Source organism: Procambarus clarkii, chromosome 3, assembly GCF_040958095.1.
Source record: "Procambarus clarkii isolate CNS0578487 chromosome 3, FALCON_Pclarkii_2.0, whole genome shotgun sequence".
In the NCBI taxonomy this organism is placed as follows: domain Eukaryota; kingdom Metazoa; phylum Arthropoda; class Malacostraca; order Decapoda; family Cambaridae; genus Procambarus; species Procambarus clarkii.
This window is the reverse complement of record NC_091152.1, coordinates 18,036,238-18,058,098: the sequence shown is the minus strand read 5'-3', so window position 1 is coordinate 18,058,098 and position 21,861 is coordinate 18,036,238. Positions and strand designations below refer to the sequence as shown.

The following is a 21,861-nucleotide window of genomic DNA, read 5'->3' as shown; positions in this document are numbered from 1 at the left end:
CAGAGGCTACAGTTAAGGATTTGCACCCAGTAAATCCTCCCCGACCAGGATACGAACCCAGGACAAAGCGCTCGTGGAACGCCAGGCGAGCGTCTAACCACTACGCCATGGTGACTGCAATGTTTGGCCTTAGGTGGAGTATATCAGTGTTTACCTCCTTGTACTAGTCAGCTTGACAGACATTAAATCCATAATTCAATTGCTTAAAACCAAAGCTGCGAAGATTAATGAAATACCATCTATGATTTATAGGAGTGCTGCCCCTGCTCTTGCATCACCCATAGCTCTACTATTCAACAAATCTCTTAATATACTTAAAAAAGCAAGAGTGATGCCAGTTCATAAAGGAGGCGAGACAGCTGACATAAACAATTACACACCAATATGAAATTTACATATACTTTCAAAAATATTTGAAAAAATTATTTACAAACAGTTCTATTCCTACTTTGTAAAACTCAATATATTAAGTCCCTGCCAAGTTTGGCTTCCGTTCCCAAAAGAGTACCAGTGATGCCATTATTAGTCTGCTTAATAATATACTCAGCCCTTGAGTTTGAAAGAGAGTTCCCGATTGAACTCTTCATTGACCCGAGAAAGGTCTTTTATACTGTAAACCTTAACTACCTCTTACTTAAACTTCACCATTATAGTATCCGAGGCCTTGCTCTGGACTATATCCGTTCCTATCTTAGTCACAGACACCAATATGTAGCCATCAATAACAACTTTTCCCACTCTACTATTGACAGTAGGAGTGCCACAGGGCAGCATCTTAGGACCTCTCCTATTTCTTATATACATCAATCATTTGCCAAATGTTTCTAACATTTTTAAACCTACACTATTTGCTGACGATACTACCTTCATCTGATCCCAACCCCCACACACTAAACAATATTGTAAATAATGAATTAAAAAAGTTCCCTTATGGATGTCAACCAACAAACTCACACTAAACATAGAAAATACTTACTACATTATATTTGGTAGTAAATCATCAAATCAAATTCAACTTGAGACAATATTTGCATTAGCAATAAAAATTAGGAAAAGTTCCTTGGCCTATACATAGACAAGAGACGGAACTTCAGGACTTACCTTTAACACATCGCGAAAAAGTCTCAAAAACGGTCCGTATATTTTCTAAAATCAGATACTATGTTCCCCACTCTGCTCTCCTATCGTTATACTATGTGCTAATCTATCCCTATCTTACCTACGGTATCTGTGCATGGGGATCAACCACTGCAAATTACCTCAAGCCTATCATCTCTCAGCAAAAATCTGCTATCACAACTATAACAAACTGTCTTCAGACAACACACAGCCCCTCTGTTTAAGTCCCTTAACATGCTAAACATTCACTCACTTCACACATTATCTTGTGCTATCTACATGTACAAAACCTTGTTCCCTAAATGCTAATCTTGATTTGAAACTTTTACTTGATAGGTGTAATAGAACCCGTGAGCAGTCGGCTGATGCTGCCCCAGAGCAAGATGCTAAGAGGATGTCTTCGCCTTCAGAAGACCTTCTTCTTGTGATACCTCATTCCTCGTTTCTGGTTGTCCTAGTCCAGTCAGAATCAGGTCAGTGCGTGTTTGCAAATCCTCGTACTTTAGGTGCAACAATTGAGGCTTCGGTATTGAGGCCACATTGCCTGCCTGAGACCATGCGTACCCTGGGTATGGGTGCAGCACTGAAGCTACACATCAGAAAGGAGGCTCTATCACATTTCCGTGTATCCGACATTATTAAGTTGAGGGACTGGCCTGTCAGGTGCCGACAGGTATTGTCGCAGGAGGAGTCTTGGGCCCGGTATGGGAAGATTGGCCCAATTGACCCTAGTGTTGATTTGGATGACATCCAGGCCCGTTTTTAGGGTGTGCATCAGCGGGATTATTGGAAGTTACCAGGATTCACGGAGCAGTAGGGCCGACATTCATGGTCCGTGTAAAGTTCGATGGGCCCCTCCCTGATCGGGTGGCACTACACAGAACCTTGTATCAGGTCCAGCCCTATAACTTCCCTGTGTTACGATGTTACGCTTGTCATTTATTGGGCCACAGTCGCCTCACCTGCCGTAATGCAGCACGCTGTGCAAACTGGGGCAAAACAGGCCATACAGACAGAGATAACGGTGGGTGCTCTGATGCACCTCGCTGTCTTTTATGCCATGGCCATCACCAGGTTACGTCCAAAAGTTGCCCGGTATATCTTGAGGCCCTCCAGTTGGACATCGATCATAAAACAGCGGGGACCCCTCGACATGAGCTGTTCCAGAGGTTGCGCGCTCTCAGTCAGCCTATCGCTACTTCTCGCCTCCAGGTTTCCCCTGGTCAGGCCTCTTCATAAGTAGGAACTAGCAGACGCTCTTGCCTGTCCCAGTCACATGCCTCATACGCCCAAGTTACTAATCGACTTTCCCTCCTGGGTAGCCTTGACATGGACAGAAACTCATCCACGTATACAGACATGGACGCTCAGTCTCGGCTGGAGACTGGCACTCGTCACCCTCCTGCCTCTCCTCAAAGAAGCCAACACCGGCGTCGTCGACACTCCCATTGATCAGGAGGTACTGCTCCAACAGATAGCCCTGATGATCCTCTGGTCCCCCAGGTACCTTCCCAGGGGATTGTGACACCGGTGGAACATGAAGCCCAGAGCAAAGCACCCACCAGTCGCAGGCGCCGTCAAGAGAGTTCGCGAGCCGATCACCGCTTCCATCAGGAAGAGAGAAGCATTGATCAACAGCCCTTGGACTGGCTGTCATTGATACCACACATTTTACTTACTTTGTATGAGGGTTTTATGGCTTTTTCTAGTGGTTCCCCTTTTGGAGACGTCTGGGCATAGGTGGTCAAAAAGTTAGCTGTTGTATTTATATAATGATGGCGCCCCATCCTGAGAATACTGTGGTGTTTTGGAATGCCCGCTCCCTCTTTAAGAAGACGCAAATTCTATGCAATTTTATCGCCAGCATACCACCGTTGATCGTGGGACTCTGTGAGACTTGGCTTACTGACAACCTTTGCTTCACGGTGCCGGGGTATTCAGTCTAAAGACAAGATCGGCCAGTACGGGGTGGAGGAGGACTTGCCCTCTTGGTCAGGGACTCAGTTCCGAGCTCCTTGCTCTGGATTCACTCCTACCCGGGCAGGCATTTAGAGTTCATGGTAGTGAAGGTGGCCCTCTTCCATGGGTGGGGCACCTTTGGAGTACTGTATAACCCCTGTCTACCGGTAACGAAGAAGGAACTAGAACACTATTTTGGTCAGATCACAGACACCTGCCGAGTCATGGGTGACTTTAACGCTCGGCACTCATCTTGGTAACCTGTGCTATCGGGTCGCTACTACAACACGGCTGGCCGAGCCCTGTTTCAGTTTCTCCTTGACTTCCCAGACCTCTCCTTACTGACGCCGCCAGGTTTGGGAACGCGGATAGACCCGCTCAATGGCCATACTTCAATGCTCGATCTTTGCATTAGAAAAGGCCCCTTCCAGATGGCGCAGATATGGGCCGTACCTGGGTAGTGATCACCTGCCCATCGTCATCTCCTTCGGGGGCACTGTTCGTCCTGCTATGACCACTCGAAGATCCAAGTGGATCTTTTCGGAAGAGGGGTGGCTTGGCTATGAGGCTGATGACTGGTTAACCCTTCCCCCAGTTACTGCAGATCTGCATGGGTCAGTGGATGCTCTCTCCGAGTCCCTCTTCAGTATAGGCTCTCTGCATTTCAGGAGGACTAGTGGACAGATCACCAATCCTTCCCACCGTGGGGCACCGTGGTGGACCCCTGAATGTCGGCAGGCAGTACTCGACCGACGATGTGCGTGGAATTCGTGGCTGCCCCATTCTACTCCATTGCAGCGGCAGTCCTTCCGCAGAGCGGACGCCAGGTGTAGACAAACAGTCCTCCTTGCCAAACGCAAGGCCTGGGCTGATTACTGTGCCTCTCTCCGATTGGACTCCTCCTCTGCGGGAGCCTGGGCCTTTGTTTGCAAGATGACAGGTAGGTACTCCCAGCCTTCCATCCCACTCAGAGACCCTAGTGGTAATGGGAGGCCTGGGGGAAGTACAAATAGCCAAACTTTTGGATGACCACTTTGAGGATGTTTACCGTTCCCTGCTTCTTTCTGTCAGTTCCATATGACGGGGTTCCCGACAGGGTATAGGACTAGCTCAGGACCTGGATCGTCCATTTACATCTGTTGAGATGAAGGACGCACTGTCACTCTCTAGGTTGGGCACTATGCCACGGATAAACAACATTCCATATGAATTTGTTCGGAGGGCGCCCTGGATCCTTCAGTCCCATCTCCTTCAGATGTATAACGCCTTCTGGTCCTCTTGTATCTTCCCTGACCCGTGGAAACACGCCATTCTTCTACCATTGACCAAGTCAGGGAAGAATCCGTCTGTCCCGAGTTCATATCGGCCCATAGGTTTCCTTCCATGTCTCGGGAAACTGATGGAACGTCTTGTTCACACCCGGCTACAATGGGTGGTGGAAACCTTAAGTCTCCTACCTGAGGGTATCATTGGATTTCGGCCGGGAAGAAGCACGATAGACTGCCTCCTCTCCCTGGAACATCGAATAATGAACACTTATCGCCGGAGAAGAGTGCTCCTTGCAGCATTCCTCGACATCAAGAGTGCATTTGACTCTGTGTCTCATTCTGCTGTCCTCCAGAGTTTGGCTCGACTAGTTCTCTCGGGTACGGCAGGGCCACTCATTCAAAGAGGCAGTTGGTGGAGTCGTCTCCACGTCCTGCCCTCTCTCGCGTGGTGTCCTCCAGGGAGCGATTCTCAGCCCACTATTATTCTCTATTCTTCTGTCTGATCTCCCGGTATTCTGGGGGGGCCAGGTTTTAGCCTATGCCGATGACGTAACCATCATGGCGGATGGTGCCACTCTCCTGAAGGCACCCGGTGAAAAGTTGCATCATGAGCTTCTCCTGGACCCGCTTGCCAGACCAGCCAGTGGTGACCGTCTGGGGCCGTCGTCTCCCGATCGCTACGGAACACAGGTGGCTGGGGGTCGTTCTAGATGGCCCTCGGCTGATGTGGAGGCATCATGTGGATTACCTTTGGGCCTCATGCCTTCATCCCGTGAACATCATGAAACAACTCTCTGGTGCGGCATGGGGGGCTTCACAGGAGTCGCTCCTAGCTCTCTATAAGGCCTTCATTTGTAGCAAGATCACGTACGCGAGTGAAGTCTATGGCTCAGCAGCATCATCGGTCTTGGCAAGGCTGGATCCCATTCAAAATGGTGCCCTTCGCTCAGCGCTAGGAGCTATGCCCTCCTCGCCAGTCCTCTCTCTTTTCATGCCGAGTCGGGGTTATGGCCCCTGCGCTTTGAACGTCTCCTCACCCTCTGTCGCCGGCTTCAACAGAAAGCGCATCTCCCTGCTACCCATCTACTTACTCGCCTGCAGCTTGAGGCTAACTAGTGGAATGTGCAAGGTAGACACTCCAGACGCCGTCAGTTGCCTTTTGTCGTCCGGGCCTTGCATGCATATTCACAGTTTTCCCTTCCCGTCCCTGTACTCACCCCTGGCCCAATCATCTCACCGGTACCTCTGTGGGCAGAAGAGCTCATCCGGGTTTCTGTGGACTTTTCCAAGCCTCCTCGTCGGAAAAGGGATTTAGAGGGTCTGGCTCCTTTAATTTTTGCAGACCTACGAGCCTCCTTATACTCTGGATACTTGGAGGTTTACATGGATGGGTCCCGCAAAGATCAGCCATCATCCACATCTGCGGCAGCATACATTGCTCCTTTTTCCTTTTGTCAGACGTGGAAACTCTCTCCTGCTCATTCATGCCTGGCCGGGGAACTGTTTGCATTCTTACTAGCCTTAGGACTACTTCGACAACTTTCAGGGCCCTCTGCGGTCGTTTTCCAAGGACGAAGACGTCCGTCATGACTTCCTTCTCCATACTTTCTGCTTCATCCGTCATGACCGTGGCCTGAAGAGATTGTAAAATAAGTGGCCTGAGGAGATTGTAGGGTCTATGGCCTGAAGAGACTATAGGGGACCCCATCCCTCCGCTATTTCCCGGTATTGGGCAGCCAGGGTGCATCCAATCCCATGATCGTCGTCGCCCCTAAATCAACACAACAACATATTAGCTAGATGTTTACACTTTTTCTTTAGTGCATCAGAAGCAATGGTTTTCAATTCGCTGAAGAAAAAAAACAGATTTCCAATCTGTGAATTAATCTCTGCACGTTTTGTCAGTTCAAAGATTAGAGTCTCCAGAATAGGGAAGAAAGTTTCCACCTTGAATTTTTCTGTTTTAATGAGAAGTACCTCTTCTGCTTTTCCATTATCTCTACTACGACGCACACTTCGTTTTCGTTCCCGTTTTTTCCCATCACTTTAATGTGAATCTGGATACATACTTCTGGCTTTGAATTTATATTCACTAAATTTATCTCTAGTTTCCTGAAGACAGGTTTTCATAGACTCAAGAGGATTCGTGGAAACAAGGATGTTCACATCCTTTGATTGCAGGACCTTGTTTGTTTTGTTCATTCTTTCTAGCATGTCATTCCAAGGAATTGTGAGAAAGATTGTTTCCAGGTTTTCCAATTTTTTTGCTCAATCCTTCTTCCTCTCACCTTGTATTCACTTGCTGTTTATTGTCAGCTGATAGAGACTCCAGTGTATGTTTTATTTTCTCTAACCGCCCATACAGAGCATGAACAGCATCAACATGCGGTGACCATCAGGTGTCAGACGGATGCGTAACACAAATGGGGATGTGGTGAGGGAAGGGAGGAGGGAGGGTTGAGTGAGCATTTGAGTGTGGGCAGGTAGGGTGAGGGGGTAGGGAGGGTTTCTATGCAGAGGAAGGTGGCGGTGTTGCCCTCCCCTCTGGTGTTGCTGGGATGCTGGTTGTGGGTTCCCCTCTTGTTTCTGGGACTGTTGTGATGGGGGCTGTGATTTCCTGGTTTACTCCTCTCTCCCTGCGCTTCTTCCTTGCCTCTGTCGCCCGGGCTCTCTCCTCCTTCGTCCTGTTCCTCTGCAGGAATACTTTTTTGTATTCCTCCACATACTGCAGATGACTCTTCCTTTCTAGAATAACCTCCTTCGTGATCTCGTTTGCAAACACTATCATCACCACGCGGTCTCTGTTCTTGTACCAGCCCAACCTGAAAACCTTCTCAATGTTTTGCTTAGCCCCTTCCATCTTTAACCCCTTTTAGTGTCCCATTTACTGCCTCTCTGTCCTTGCTCTTCCATTCTTGCCTATTGGATCTTTCCTGTTCTTTGATGCCTACAGCTATCACTGATCTTTTTCTTTCCAGCAGCTGACTGGTTCACCTTGCTGCTTCCTGTGAGGTAGCTGCTTGTATGGCTACCTCCCTCACTGTGGCCATTGCTTCTGTGCTCTTTTTTCAGTATTTCTGCAAATGTTTCAGGTACAGAGGCATTTCCTTCCAATGCGACAATTCCATCTTCCCTTTGGATGATTATCTGATGCTCAGTCTCATTATTTTTTTCTGTGAGGGATTTGTTCTCTTTTGCTTCTATCAGCTCACTTTGCAGGTTGCTAATTGTATTCTTCATTTCATGCATCTCCTTACTGAATTCCTCCCACTTCAGCTAACATTGCCTTCATTTTGTCACTTTGGCTATTCCCTGTGTCCCTGGTGAGTCCTCCTGCCATCTTAGTACCTTTCCCTTATATGTTTTGAAAGGGTTAGCCAGGGGAGGGAGGGAGCAGAGAGGAAGGGAGAGAGAGAGAGAGAGAGTAAAAGAGATAGAGCAAGAGAGAGCAAGAAAGAGAGAGAGAGCAACAGAGAAATCAAGAGAGAGAGAGGGGGGGGCAAGAGATAGAGCAAGAGAGAGTGAGAGGGGGAGAGGACGAGAGAGGGGAAGAGAGCGAGGGAGAGGAGAGGCTCTCCTCTTGCCCTCTCTCCCTCGCCAGAGAGAGAGGGCAAGAGAGGAAGAGTGAGATAGGGAGGGGGCGAGGGAGAGGGAGATGGAGAGGGCGAGAGGGATGGTGTGTGGATGGCTGCCAGGGATGATGTGATGTGGTGGTTGTGGTGGTGGCTGTGGTGGTGGTTGTGGTGGTGATGGTGGTTGTGGTGGCTGTGGTGGTTGTGGTGGCTGTGGTGGTGGTGGCTGTGGTGGTGGTGGCTGTGGTGGTGGCTGTGGTGGTGGTGGGTGTGGTGGTGGTGGTGGCGGCTGTGGTGGTGGTGGTGGCGGCTGTGGTGGTGTTGGTGGCGGCTGTGGTGGTGGTGGTGGCGGCTGTGGTGGTGGTGGTGGCTGTGGTGGTGGTGGTGGCTGTGGTTGTGGTGGTGGTGGTGGCTGTGGTGGTGGTGGCTGTGGTGGTGGTGGTGGTGGTGGCTGTGGTGGTGGCTGTGGTGGTGGTGGTGGTGGCTGTGGTGGTGGTGGTGGCTGTGGTGGTGGCTGTGGTGGTGGTGGCTGTGGCTGTGGTGGTGGTGGTGGTGGCTGTGGTGGTGGTGGTGGTGGTGGTGGTGGCTGTGGTGGCTGTGGTGGTGGTGGTGGTGGCTGTGGTGGTGGTGGTGGTGGTGGTGGCTGTGGTGGCTGTGGTGGTGGTGGTGGCTGTGGTGGTGGTGGTGGCTGTGGTGGTGGCTGTGGTGGTGGTGGTGGTGGCTGTGGTGGTGGCTGTGGTGGTGGTGGCTGTGGCTGTGGTGGTGGCTGTGGTGGTGGTGGCTGTGGTGGCGGCTGTGGTGGTGGTGGTGGTGGTGGCTGTGGTGGTGGTGGTGGTGGTGGTGGCTGTGGTGGTGGCTGTGGTGGTGGTGGCTGTGGCTGTGGTGGTGGTGGCTGTGGTGGTGGTGGTGGTGGCTGTGGTGGCTGTGGTGGTGGTGGTGGCGGCTGTGGTGGTGGTGGTGGCGGCTGTGGTGGCCTTGGTGGTGGTGGTGGTGGTGGCGGCTGTGGTGGTGGTGGTGGTGGCTGTGGTGGCGGCTGTGGTGGTGGTGGTGGTGGCTGTGGTGGTGATGGTGGTTGTGGTGGTGGTGGTGGCGGCTGTGGTGGTGGTGGTGGCTGTGGTGGTGATGGTGGCTGTGGTGGTGGCTGTGGTGGCTGTGGTGGCTGTGGTGGTGGTGGTGGCTGTGGTGGCTGTGGTTGTGGTGGTGGTTGTGGTGGTGGCTGTGGTGGCTGTGGTGGTGGCTGTGGTGGTGGTGGTGGCTGTGGTGGTGGCTGTGGTGGCTGTGGTGGTGGTGGTGGTGGTGGTGGTGGTGGCTGTGGTGACTGTGGTGGCTGTGGTGGCTGTGGTGGTGGTGGTGGTGGTGGTGGCTGTGGTGGTGGCTGTGGTGGTGGTGGTGGTGGCTGTGGTGGTGGCTGTGGTGGTGGTGGGTGTGGTGGTGGTTGTGATGGCTGTGGTGATGGGTGTGGTGGTGGTTGTGGTGGCTGTGGTGGTTGTGGTGGCTGTGGTGGTGGGTGTGGTGGTGGTTGTGGTGGCTGTGGTGGTGGTGGTTGTGGTGGTGGTGGTAGTGGTTGTGGTGTTTTTTGTGGTGATGGTGGTAGTGGTGGTTGTGGTTGTGGTGTTTTTTGTGGTGATGGTGGTGGTGGTAGTGGTGGTTGTGGTGGTGGTGTTTTTTGTGGTGATGGTGGTGGTGGTGGTGGTAGTGGTGATGGTGGTGGTTGTGGTGGTGGTGTTTTTTGTGGTGATGGTGGTGGTGGTGGTGGTGGTAGTGGTGATGGTGGTGGTTGTGGTGATGGTGGTGGTTGTGGTGATGGTGGTGGTTGTGGTGATGGTGGTGGTAGTGGTGATGGTGGTGGTAGTGGTGATGGTGGTGGTTGTGGTGGTGGTGTTTTTTGTGGTGATGGTGGTGGTGGTGGTGGTGGTAGTGGTGATGGTGGTGGTTGTGGTGATGGTGATGGTGGTGGTGATGGTGGTGGTAGTGGTGATGGTGGTGGTTGTGGTGGTGGTGTTTTTTGTGGTGATGGTGGTGGTGGTGGTGGTGGTAGTGGTGATGGTGGTGGTTGTGGTGATGGTGGTGGTTGTGGTGATGGTGGTGGTTGTGGTGATGGTGGTGGTTGTGGTGATGGTGGTGGTTGTGGTGATGGTGGTGGTTGTGGTGGTGGTAGTAGTGGTGATGGTGGTGATGGTGGTGGTAGTGGTAGTGTTGGTAGTGGTAGTGATGGTGGTGGTAGTGATGGTGGTGGTGGCTGTGGTGGTGGTGGTGGCTGTGGTGGTGGTGGTGGCTGTGGTGGTGGTGGTGGCTGTGGTAGTGGTGATGGTAGTGGTGGTGGTGATGGTAGTGGTGGCTGTGATAGTGGTGGTGTTGGTGGTGTTGGTGGTGTTGGTGGTGATGGTGGTTCTGGTGGCTGTGGTGGTGGTGGTGGTGGTGGTGTTGGTTGTTGGAAATAACCAACAGTTTCATACATCTCTTGTATTTTTATACAACATTTGTATTAACCACAAGTAGTTACTAAAATTACTAACTTGTAGATTTAATCCTCATCATGATTTATAAAAGCCATATTGCCAGATTCTTCCTAGTCAGACTAACGACGTGAGGAACGACAGGCAGAAACATGAATTCTTTCCACATTTAGTTGGATTTATAACAGAGCCCAGTTTATCATTTCCTTTACTAAGTATAATTACTCATTAATGAGTTTATTTTCGTAATATACTACTGCTTACTGGAACTCCCTTATTTAGCTGATATTAAACATTCTAGAGGAAATTATTTTAATGTAAATGATTTCACTTTAATTTCTTCGATTAGCTGCGTAACTTTAATAAACCAATTTATGTTACGCGAAGTTATATTTTAACACGAAAGAATTAAATGTGACATCAATACTCGTCACCATCTCTTCCTTCCTTAGTTAATTCCGATATATAAAAATCCATTTATGCTCGAGATGTCTATCGAGAGCCGCGCATGCGCAATCGGGAGGAGGAAGACGACGCGAGAGCGCCGCCAGCCACCACGCGACTCGGTCGCCATTGACAGCGTGCAACAGAGAGCTACGTTTCGATCTTACTTATTTCGCTCCCACGACCAGTAGATCGGTGCCACGTCATTTGACACATCACAGCCGTGTCCCAAAACTAGTATAACTGCAATTCCATAGTCAACGCCTTCCACGCAGCAGCTGGAGGACGAAGGATTGCACAGTTCTCTACATCAACGGACACGCGGCTCGGCAACTATTATTTCCTTTCTGTTACCATGTGGCCACAGTTAACATTTAGGCTAGTTGTCGTTAGGCTGTATATAAAATAACAAAATCCCGTACGTGTCCTCTCTAGCAGTTTTATAATCTAAATAAGCGATTATATTCATTATTTCTGTAGAAGAATTTTACAGTGCTTGAACATATATATCAATTATTTTCCTACAAGAAGAATTCCTTAATCTATCTTGAGATCTTGAGGTTATCTTGAGATGATTTCGGGGCTTTAGTGTCCCCGCGGCCCGGTCCTCGACCAGGCCTCCACCCCCAGGAAGCAGCCCGTGACAGCTGACTAACACCCAGGTACCTATTTTTACTGCTAGGTAACAGGGGCATAGGGTGAAAGAAACTCTGCCCATTGTTTCTCGCCGGCGCCCGGGATCGACCCCGGGACTACAGGATCACAAGTCCAGCGTGCTGTCCGCTCGGCCGACCGGCTCCCTAGGATCTAGGATGTACATGTAGTTCGTTATCAAGAAGATTTCTACAATGTAATTGCCTTCCAGCTCCGGGTCCACGTCAACCGAGGTGCTAGGCTTCCCTACCTTCACGTGCAATAATTTGCCCTATGCAACACGTCGTCGGTGGAGCGTGGCCACCGATTACACCTCTCTAGATATAAAGTTAAGCTGCTCATGTTGATCCGTAGTAATAACTCTGTAGTTATATTAGTGATCTCTCAAGGAGACCAATTATACTAACCCTTTGATTTACCATATACTATTAAATATTACAGTAATATATTGAGGTACATTTACCTCTAATTATTATTATATAATCAACTTTATTTATTTTCATAATTTATTTATTCTGGTGAAGAACCACCGCCAGAATAATGCTAGGGATGCACTAATCTTTTATCATGTAATCCCCCCCCCTATTTGGGTGGGTGAATTTGACTCATAATACAGTCCCTTTAATATTTAATGTAATATTAATTTAAACTTCCATAGGACACTAGTTCATGGAGTAAAATATTGAACCACTTGCTCTACCTTTGTTTTCCACTTTTTCTCAAAAAAGTGGTGGTCCTTCGTAGCTATCTAAATAGTATCAATTTATATGATTCACATGAGTCAAGTTTTCCCACAGTGGTGGTGGTTGGGGTGGTGGTGGAGGTGGTGATGATGGTGGTGGTGGTGGCTGTGGAGGTTCTTGTGGTGGTGGTGGTGATAGTAGTAGTAGTAGTAGTAGTGGTGGTGGTGGTGGTAGTGGTGTTGATGGTGCTTGTGGTGGTGGTGGTAGTAGTAGTAGTAGTGGTGGTGGTGGTGGTGGTGGTAGTAAGGGAGGGAGGGAGGGGTCTGGAAGGCCGCCAAGGAGACGCTGGTCCAGAGGTACCCCAGCCAGCCGGCCTCATCAGTGCGGCTCTGGCCACCATACTGTGAGGGTGTACACATCATCTCCGCTCCTTCTCGCCTAGTCCAGCTGCTGTTATAGGTAAAGTAATCACCTGGAGTTTTTATCATAACAGTTAATCCAAAATTCATTATTTATGCAATTATTCTCTATGACACAAACTGACTTGAGATGAATGTGTGAAGTAGGAAATATTTGAACGTCCTTTTTTAACTAACTTAACATGCTAAGTCTTTTGTTATCATCTTATTATGAGAGAGAAGAGAGTTCTCTCATGTTTAGTGTGAGGGAAGTGTTGTGTGAGACTCCTGAGTTGTTGCGAGTTGTGTTGTGTTGGTTACATCACCAGTAGCAACCCTACCACAGTGAAGGTATGGTTCTCTACACTGTGGGCCATGGTTGTCAACACTGTGGGCCACGGTTGTCTACACTGTGGGTCACGGTTCTCTACACTGTGGGCCATGGTTGTCAACACTGTGGGTCATGGTTGTCAACACTGTGGGTCACGGTTGTCAACACTGTGGGTCACGGTTGTCAACACTGTGGGCCATGGTTGTCAACACTGTGGGCCATGGTTGTCAACACTGTGGGCCATGGTTGTCAACACTGTGGGTCATGGTTGTCAACACTGTGGGCCACGGTTGTCAACACTGGGGGCCATGGTTGTCAACACTGTGGGCCATGGTTGTCAACACTGTGGGCCATGGTTGTCAACACTGTGGGCCATGGTTGTCAACACTGTGGGCCATGGTTGTCAACACTGTGGGCCATGGTTGTCAACACTGTGGGCCATGGTTGTCTACACTGTGGGTCATGGTTGTCAACACTGTGGGCCATGGTTGTCAACACTGTGGGCCATGGTTGTCAACACTGTGGGCCATGGTTGTCAACACTGTGGGCCATGGTTGTCTACACTGTGGGTCATGGTTGTCAACACTGTGGGCCATGGTTGTCAACACTGTGGGCCATGGTTGTCAACACTGTGGGCCATGGTTGTCAACACTGTGGGCCATGGTTGTCTACACTGTGGGTCATGGTTGTCAACACTGTGGGTCATGGTTGTCAACACTGTGGGCCATGGTTGTCAACACTGTGGGTCACGGTTGTCAACACTGTGGGTCACGGTTGTCAACACTGTGGGCCATGGTTGTCAACACTGTGGGCCATGGTTGTCAACACTGTGGGCCATGGTTGTCTACACTGTGGGTCATGGTTGTCTACACTGTGGGTCATGGTTGTCAACACTGTGGGCCATGGTTGTCAACACTGTGGGCCATGGTTGTCAACACTGTGGGCCATGGTTGTCAACACTGTGGGCCATGGTTGTCAACACTGTGGGCCATGGTTGTCAACACTGTGGGTCACGGTTGTCAACACTGTGGGCCATGGTTGTGGGGAATTGTGACTCGTGGGATTTTATTTAATTTATTTTAATTAATTAGTAGTTGATTTATTTAAAGAGTTGTTATTTATGATGTATAATTGATTTATTTATTATTTCTTTCGATAGTTTAGTGGACTGTATGTTTTATTGAGCGGACCGTATGGATTTAAATTCTCCCACAAGTCATATCCCAACACAACTGTGATGGTTAATTAATTATAATAGCCTATCAATTGAGGTTTTATCGATTAATTGGAAAAATTATACTAAGTGTTAGTTAATTAATCTACTGGGGTTAGTTTAATAACTGGCAGTCTTGTCTGATTAGAAGTCTTCAGTCCGGACTGTCTGGGCAGTCACTGTTGGCATTGAGGAACATTCCTATGTTTCCTTAGTGTAGACTGCAGTGTGGAAACCTCCACTTCTTTCCTTTCTGGGTTGCGTTTCACTTACGCGATGGAGAAGGATGGGAAGCTGCCCTTTCTGGATGTAACAGTCACGGAAAGGAGCGGAGGTTTCCACACTGCAGTCTACACTAAGGAAACAAACATAGGAATGTGCCTCAATGCCAACAGTGACTGCCCAGACAGGTACAAGAGGAGTGTTGTTAACGCTTATGTCGACCGTGCTCTCAGCCACAGCTCAGGATGGAAGCAAGTCGATGAAGAACTCTGTAGGGTAAGGCAGGTCCTAGTCAACAACGGCTTCTCCAATGGTTTCGTTGAAGACATCCTAAAAACATAAAAAGGAAGGTGAAACGCCATGCAACCTCTGAAGAGACAACTAACACAACACCTGTACCCCCTATTAGGCTATTTTACTGGAACTTTTCCACAGCTCATAAAACGGAGGAAAGGGTCCTGAAAGATATTGTTAATAGGAACGTTATCCCTATAGACAAAAATCAGAAGATACAATTGACGATTTACTATAAAACTAAAAAAACGGCCAACCTACTCATGAAAAACTCTCCAGACACAAAGCAGAACGCTTTGAAAGAGACCAATGTCGTCTATGCCTTTAAATGCCCACTTGGGGACTGTAAGCTCCAAAGAACTCAGTATATAGGCAAGACAACAACTTCTCTTTCCAGGCAATTAACAATGCATAAGCAACAGGGCTCCATTAAGGAACATATAATTTCTTCCCACAACCAAACCATCACCAGAGAAGTCTTAATAAACAACACAGAAATCATTGATAGATACAGCGATAGCAGGCGGCTTGACATCTACGAGGCACTACACATCAAGAAGTCAACACCAGCCAATTAATGCACACACCTATATTCTACCCACTTCAAGACTTGCTTCTTGTCGAAGCAAGGGTTGTTCTTTAATCAGCTTCTTAGGGGGGGGCCAGTAATTTGGTAAGGTGTAATCTCTCATGAGGCAGGAAAGTGTCGTTATCTCTCTTGGTAGAGGTGATGAATATTATGCATTCTGACCTCAGTGGCAGTTTTGTAATCCATTTGGAGGGATGCTGACTTTCAAGGAAGAAGGCTTGGAGGGCTTCAGTGCAGGTGTTAGGGTGGGTTAGCCTAAGCATCTCGATACCAATTAAAACATTAATTTTAGTGATACGATCACTTGCACAGGAAATATTCAGTTCCTTCCTAATGTTTAGTAATTTAGTTGTACGAGGGTGTTACGGGTTCTTTGATGGTGGAACCAAAATGTGTCCGACCCCAAATCGGTAGTGGTTTTCAAGGAGTAGGCTTGGTAATGCAAGTAAAAAAAGGGGGGAGTTGAAATGAACACAACACTTCATCCTTTATCAATATATTCACTTAACTTATTATCACTTCCCCATCACTTTAAATATAAAATGAACTAATATTACTACACATGAATATTTACATGTGTCACTCTCACATAGGACACCAAGCACTCCTCGATGCTAACGCAATGCAGTCTTTGTCAGCTTCCGTGTTTCCTCAACACACAGTACTGTCCTCAACCAGTACTGGGAAACACCAACGAGTCTACCCTTGCCAATAGGCCAGCCTACCAACAATATCATGAGGAGCCTCTTGTGAATGCCCACAATCACTCCAGCCAAGTGCTGGCAGAGACCTTCAGTCACGCGCTGACAGGGGCCACTACACAAACAAATACAAGGGTAGCTAACTCCTGGTAGGAGCCTCTAGCGACGAGCTAGTTACACTCCTCAATGACACCTTACTGCCGGTCGTGTCTCCCTTCGCCAGTCCCGGGTTACGCCGACTCCTTTCACTGCCATTCCACTGGCAGAAAGCAGATACCACACGATTCCTCTTTGGCGGCGACTCACATAGTCGTCCAGCAAAATTAAGTCTAGAGAGATTAGGCTGCCCAGGGTAGACTGCTTGTCTCCATATCACTGCAGCCCTATGTCGCCTCTGTGGATACAGACACGTCATCGGTAAACTGGCCGGTACTGATGAAACTAGGAAAGACCACTTACGGTCTCTGGCATTGACATTCAGCTCATATCACAACAGATGACGCTGATTTCTAGTCGCCACCTCACCAGAGGTCATCCACAGCGACTCCTCTGGCTGACCAAGGCAGGACTCTTGAGCCTTTAGCAGGTATTAGACAGCCAGCACCAGATGGCATTTTCTACATTACGTTCGATACCATGGGGGTGAGGGAGCTGACTCCTAGATGGGGCTGAGCTCGGTTCTCCATTCTCCGACGATGTAGTCGGGTTCGTAACAGGAGGCATCCGAGGATAATCCTTATGGCTTCGTTTTGCATCTTTTCCAGCCCTCCAAGCATTCTCCCAGGCACTAGAGCAAGCATGGGTGCAGCATAATCGATCAGAGATCTAATATATGAGAGATACATCATTTTGCCAATTCTCACATTTGCACCACAGCTTGGATGGTAGCCTGCTACAGCCTTGAGAGCACGAAGCCTCTCTACATTGGCGACCCAGTCTGGCTACAACATTGTGGTACAGTGGAACTTCAAGACCAAGGTATTTGTGTCTGGTTACATAGTCGAGCAGAGAGCCATCATGCAGCTGCATCTTGCGAGCAGCCCCACCCCGTCTGGGTGGGTGTCGGTTCAGGATCTTTGTTTTCTCTACTGAGATAACTAAGCCTAGTTCCTGACATGTGTGTAATACAGAGTTCAGAACATTTTGGGTGTTGGTATACCCACTGGTGTTGATTAGTATATCATCCACATAGCTAATGATGCGTTCGCTGGGGCTCCTAGTTACTGAGTTTAGAAGTGCATTGATTAACACATTGAACAGAGTAGGACTAAGGACACCTCCCTGTGGAGTGCCAAGTTCAAAATCTCTCGTTACACTCATATGCCCTTGGAACAGTACAGATGACTTCCTGATGGATAGATAGCCTCTTATCCACCGTAGTAGCCATCCTCCAACATTCATTTTAGCAAGTTCGCTCAGAATGACGTGTGGGTTAGCAATGTCAAAGGCTGACTTAAGATCTAATAAAGTGGTATATGACCTTTCAGTATGCAGGATGAGGGAGGCGGTAATACAGTGATGTACACTCTTTCCATGCGTAAAGTCATATACCTGGGGAGACAACATGTTACTAATTCTGTAAAGGAGACAGTTGAGAACCATCTTCTCAAGACACTTACAGAGACAACTAATGATGGAGATTGGGCGAAAAGCACTCTGCTGGTTAGGTTTATGAATGGAAATAATAAGCTTGTTGGTCCATGATTTTGGAAGCTCCCCAGTTACATAGTTCATATTATACAATTCAAGCAAGGGATGCCCTGGAACTAGCAGAAGCATATGCAGTATGCTGTAAGTAACTCCACACTCCCCGGGTGATGTAGCTCTGCCTTTATGTAGAGCAGAGTCTAGTTCGTATTCAGTAAAAAGCATGTCACAGTTATCCTCTTGATGAAGCATGAAGTCAAGGAGTCTTGATCTATCAGTATATCTATTATTTAATTCATTCTGTGAGGGAAGAGGAAGACTGTCAAAGCTGGAAGTCGTGGCCCAAGCATCAACAAGCTCATTTGCTCTGTGCAGAGGATTAGGGTACGAGATCTCTGCAGCATTTTTCCCCTCTGATCTTGTTGATATCCTTCCATGCCCGACTTAGTGGCGTGTGAGAATTGAGACCACTGACAAAAGTTTCCCAGTCTGTCTGCCTCAGCTCCACCATACGTTCCCTGACCTCAGCCAGAGCCGCTCGAAAGAGTTTAAGCATTTCAGCAGTGCGGGTCCTTCTATAAGCTAGTCCAATTCGTCTGGCAGTGCATTTAAGTGCATGTAATTTGGAATCATTATAATAGGCATAAGTGCTATGACCAGTGTAATTTGGGTTACGTGGCCTGGACGGTGGATCAAGTGATTCTATAAACTGCTCGATAGTACCTGTGAGCTCATTGTTAAAATCTTCAACAGATGAAGGTTCAGATGAACTGTACCATTCTGACACATGAGATCAATTGTCTCGTTGATCGATGGACACAGCCAGCCTCTTCCGCTTGAACACTCCACCAGGGAGGATAGAGCTTCCAATGCTTACAGTGGCAAATATGGCCAGATGATCAGACGCCATATCTGGCACTACTGACGAGGCACAGACGGTGTGGGAGACGTTGACACCGAGACATAGATCAAGAATACCTCTGTAGATATGCGTCGGTTCAAGGTCACCCACAATCTGTGCATCATCGTGACTACCTAATAGTGACACCAGTTGGTTGCCGTTACGATTACTGAACTGCGAATTACCAATATTCCTATGCCTAGCGTTATAATCACCTATAATGATGGTAGGCTCAGTCTGAATAGAGATAGGAGGGTCAGTATAATTAAACTTATCACTAGGAACATACAGGTTAAAGATATTGAGGGCAGAGTTCCCCACGTAGACACGTGAGCAGTCTGCTAGTTATAGGCCTTATGACTATAAGGCCTATACTGGCTTTATGGCGTCTGTTCCCACGTGAAGCAACCGGTTAATGTCGCTTGGTTCCCACAGAAGATCTGCCGGAAGAATACAATATAACAACTACAGATATACTTCTTATCACAGAAGTGGCAGGTTAAATATGATTATTTGAGTGATTGTGAGAGACGCTCACCGTGTCTTATTGGTTCGCGGGCCTCATCACCGGTTGACTATAATATATTATAGGGCCCTCTAATAAAATGTGAATTATTTTGACCAACCGGATACGAGGGCCTCGTAGCCTGGTAAGGGGCCTCGTAGCCTGGTGGATAGCGCGCAGGACTCGTAATTCTGTGGCGCGGGTTCGATTCCCGCACGAGGCAGAAACAAATGGGTAAAGTTTCTTTCACCCTGAATGCCCCTGTTACCTAGCAGTAAATAGGTACCTGGGTGTTAGTCAGCTGTCACGGGCTGCTTCCTGGGGGTGGAGGCCTGGTCAAGGACCGGGCCGCGGGGACACTAAAGCCCCGAAATCAACTCAAGATAACGAGGTACTCTCGTTATTTAAGGGTTGCAGCAGCTGAAGAACGTCTAGATGGCTCCAGTTCACGAGTATACACGTAGCTGCTTCTGGGTGCGTCCTCACCAGAGGTTTTGTGGTTACACAATGCTGTTTCCCGCCTTCACCTGCTCCGTGACGCCACCAGAACCGGTTCGATTTCTGTGTCTTTATGGCCCAAGGTGGGGAGGAGTTGGTTTTAATTCTAAATGTATTTAATCCAGTCACAGGGAACAGTTTTTCATTAATTTTAATACTGAACTGGGAATTTTTGGGATTAATTTATATTGAATGTAGATATTTTATGACGTTGCAATATATATATCCCATGTTTAAGGGAAATTTCCACTGTAATCTCGTTTTCTTTGAACGAGTTATTAAATTAATTTGTGTTAGTATTGGTTAATAGGTTAGTCTAAGATCAGCAGCAAGTTATCTGCATATTGTAGCTAGGATTATTATTATAGGATGTTAGATTTAAGGGTTGTTAACACTGATGGTCTTGCTGACCAGTTGGCCATGGTTGTGGAGGCTGAAGGTCTGACCAGTTGGCCATGGTTGTGGAGGCTGAAGGTCTGACCAGTTGGCCATGGTTGTGGAGGCTGCAGGTCTGACCAGTTGGCCATGGTTGTGGAGGCTGAAGGTCTGACCAGTTGGCCATGGTTGTGGAGGCTGCAGGTCTGACCAGTTGGCCATGGTTGTGGAGGCTGAAGGTCTGACCAGTTGGTCATGGTTGTGAAGGCTGCAGGTCTGACCAGTTGGCCATGGTTGTGGAGGCTGAAGGTCTGACCAGTTGGCCATGGTTGTGGAGGCTGAAGGTCTGACCAGTTGGCCATGGTTGTGGAGGCTGCAGGTCTGACCAGTTGGCCATGGTTGTGGAGGCTGAAGGTCTGACCAGTTGGCCATGGTTGTGGAGGCTGAAGGTCTGACCAGTTGGCCATGGTTGTGGAGGCTGAAGGTCTGACCAGTTGGCCATGGTTGTGGAGGCTGAAGGTCTGACCAGTTGGCCATGGTTGTGGAGGCTGAAGGTCTGACCAGTTGGCCATGGTTGTGGAGGCTGAAGGTCTGACCAGTTGGCCATGGTTGTGGAGGCTGAAGGTCTGACCAGTTGGCCATGGTTGTGGAGGCTGCAGGTCTGACCAGTTGGCCATGGTTGTGGAGGCTGCAGGTCTGACCAGTTGGCCCTGACCCACCACCTGTAGCTTGTGTCAGGGCGGAGTAGGAAAAGATTATTGTGATGGCGAGTGAGGGGGGGGGAGGATGGGGAGGTGTGGTAGCGAGTGTACTCACCTAGTTGTGCTTGCGGGGGGTTGAGCTCTGGCTCTTTGGTCCCGCCTCTCAACTGTCAATCAGCTGGTGTACAGGTTCCTGAGCCTATTGGGCTCTATCATATCTATACTTGAAACTGTGTATGGAGTCAGCCTCCACCACATCACTTCCTAGTGCATTCCATTTATTAACTACTCTGACACTGACAAAATTCTTTCTAGCGTCTCTGTAGCTCATCTGGGTACTAAGTTTCCACCTGTGTCCCCTTGTTCGTGTCCCACCCGTGCTGAAGAGTTTGTCTTTGTCCACCCTGTCAATTCCCCTGAGAATTTTGTAGGTGGTTATCATGTCTCCCCTTACTCTTCTGTTTTCCAGGGTTGTGAGGTTCAGCTCCCTTAGCTTTTCCACGGAACTCATTCCTCTTAGTTCCGGGACCAGTCTGGTGGCATACCTCTGAATCTTCTCTAACTTCATCTTGTGTTTAACTAGGTATGGACTCCAGGCTGGAGCTGCATACTCCAGGATTGGTCTTACATAAGTGGTATACAGGGTCCTGAACGATTCTTTACACAAGTTTCTAAAGGCAGTTTTTATATTGGCCAGTCTAGCATATGCCGCTGATGATATCCTTTTGATGTGGGCCTCTGGGGACAGGTTCACTGTGATATCGACCCCCAGATCTTTCTATTTGACACTTGCAGGATTTCACCTCCTAGATGATACCGTGTGTTCAGCCTTATGTTCCCTTCGCTTAATTTCATTACTTTACACTTTCCTGAGTTGAATTTCAGCAGCCATTTTCTAGACCATTCCTCCAGTTTGTCCAGGTCGTCCTGTAGTCTCTGTCTATCTTCATCCGTTTTGATTCTTCTCATAATTTTTGCGTCATCAGCAAACATTGAGAGGAATGAGTCTATACCCTCTGGAAGGTCGTTTACATATACTAGAAATAGGATGTGTCCAAGAACAGAACCCTGTGGAACCCCGTTGGTGACATCTCGCCACTCTGATGCCTCCCCCCTCACCGTTTCTCGCTGTTTCCTATTGCTTAGATACTCCCTTATCCACTGGAGCACCTTACCTTTTACTCCTGCCTGCTTCTCCAACTTTTGTAACAGCCTTTTGTGAGATACTGTGCCAAAGGCTTTCTGACAGTCCAAGAAAATGCAGTCTGTCCACCTTTCTCTTTCCTGCCTAATTTGTGTTGCTTGGTCATAGAATTCTATTAGGCCTGTGA

At 48.4% G+C, this 21,861-nt stretch overlaps 1 protein-coding gene across 2 annotated transcripts in view; it reads left to right on the top strand.

Annotated features, from left to right (window-relative positions):
- The first annotated feature begins 12,478 nt into the window (after positions 1-12,478).
- The window catches only part of LOC123760858 (phenoloxidase-activating factor 3), a 67,720-nt gene continuing 58,337 nt past the window's right edge, over positions 12,479-21,861 (top strand). The window contains exons 1-2 of one of the 2 annotated variants that reach the window (XM_069329630.1): positions 12,520-12,614; positions 19,366-19,537. In XM_069329630.1, the coding sequence (XP_069185731.1) occupies positions 19,528-19,537 (10 nt within the window). In that variant the 5' untranslated portion in view covers positions 12,520-12,614; positions 19,366-19,527. Of the gene's footprint in view, positions 12,615-19,365; positions 19,538-21,861 lie in introns of both variants that reach the window. The other variant, XM_069329637.1, reaches the window with a different exon arrangement.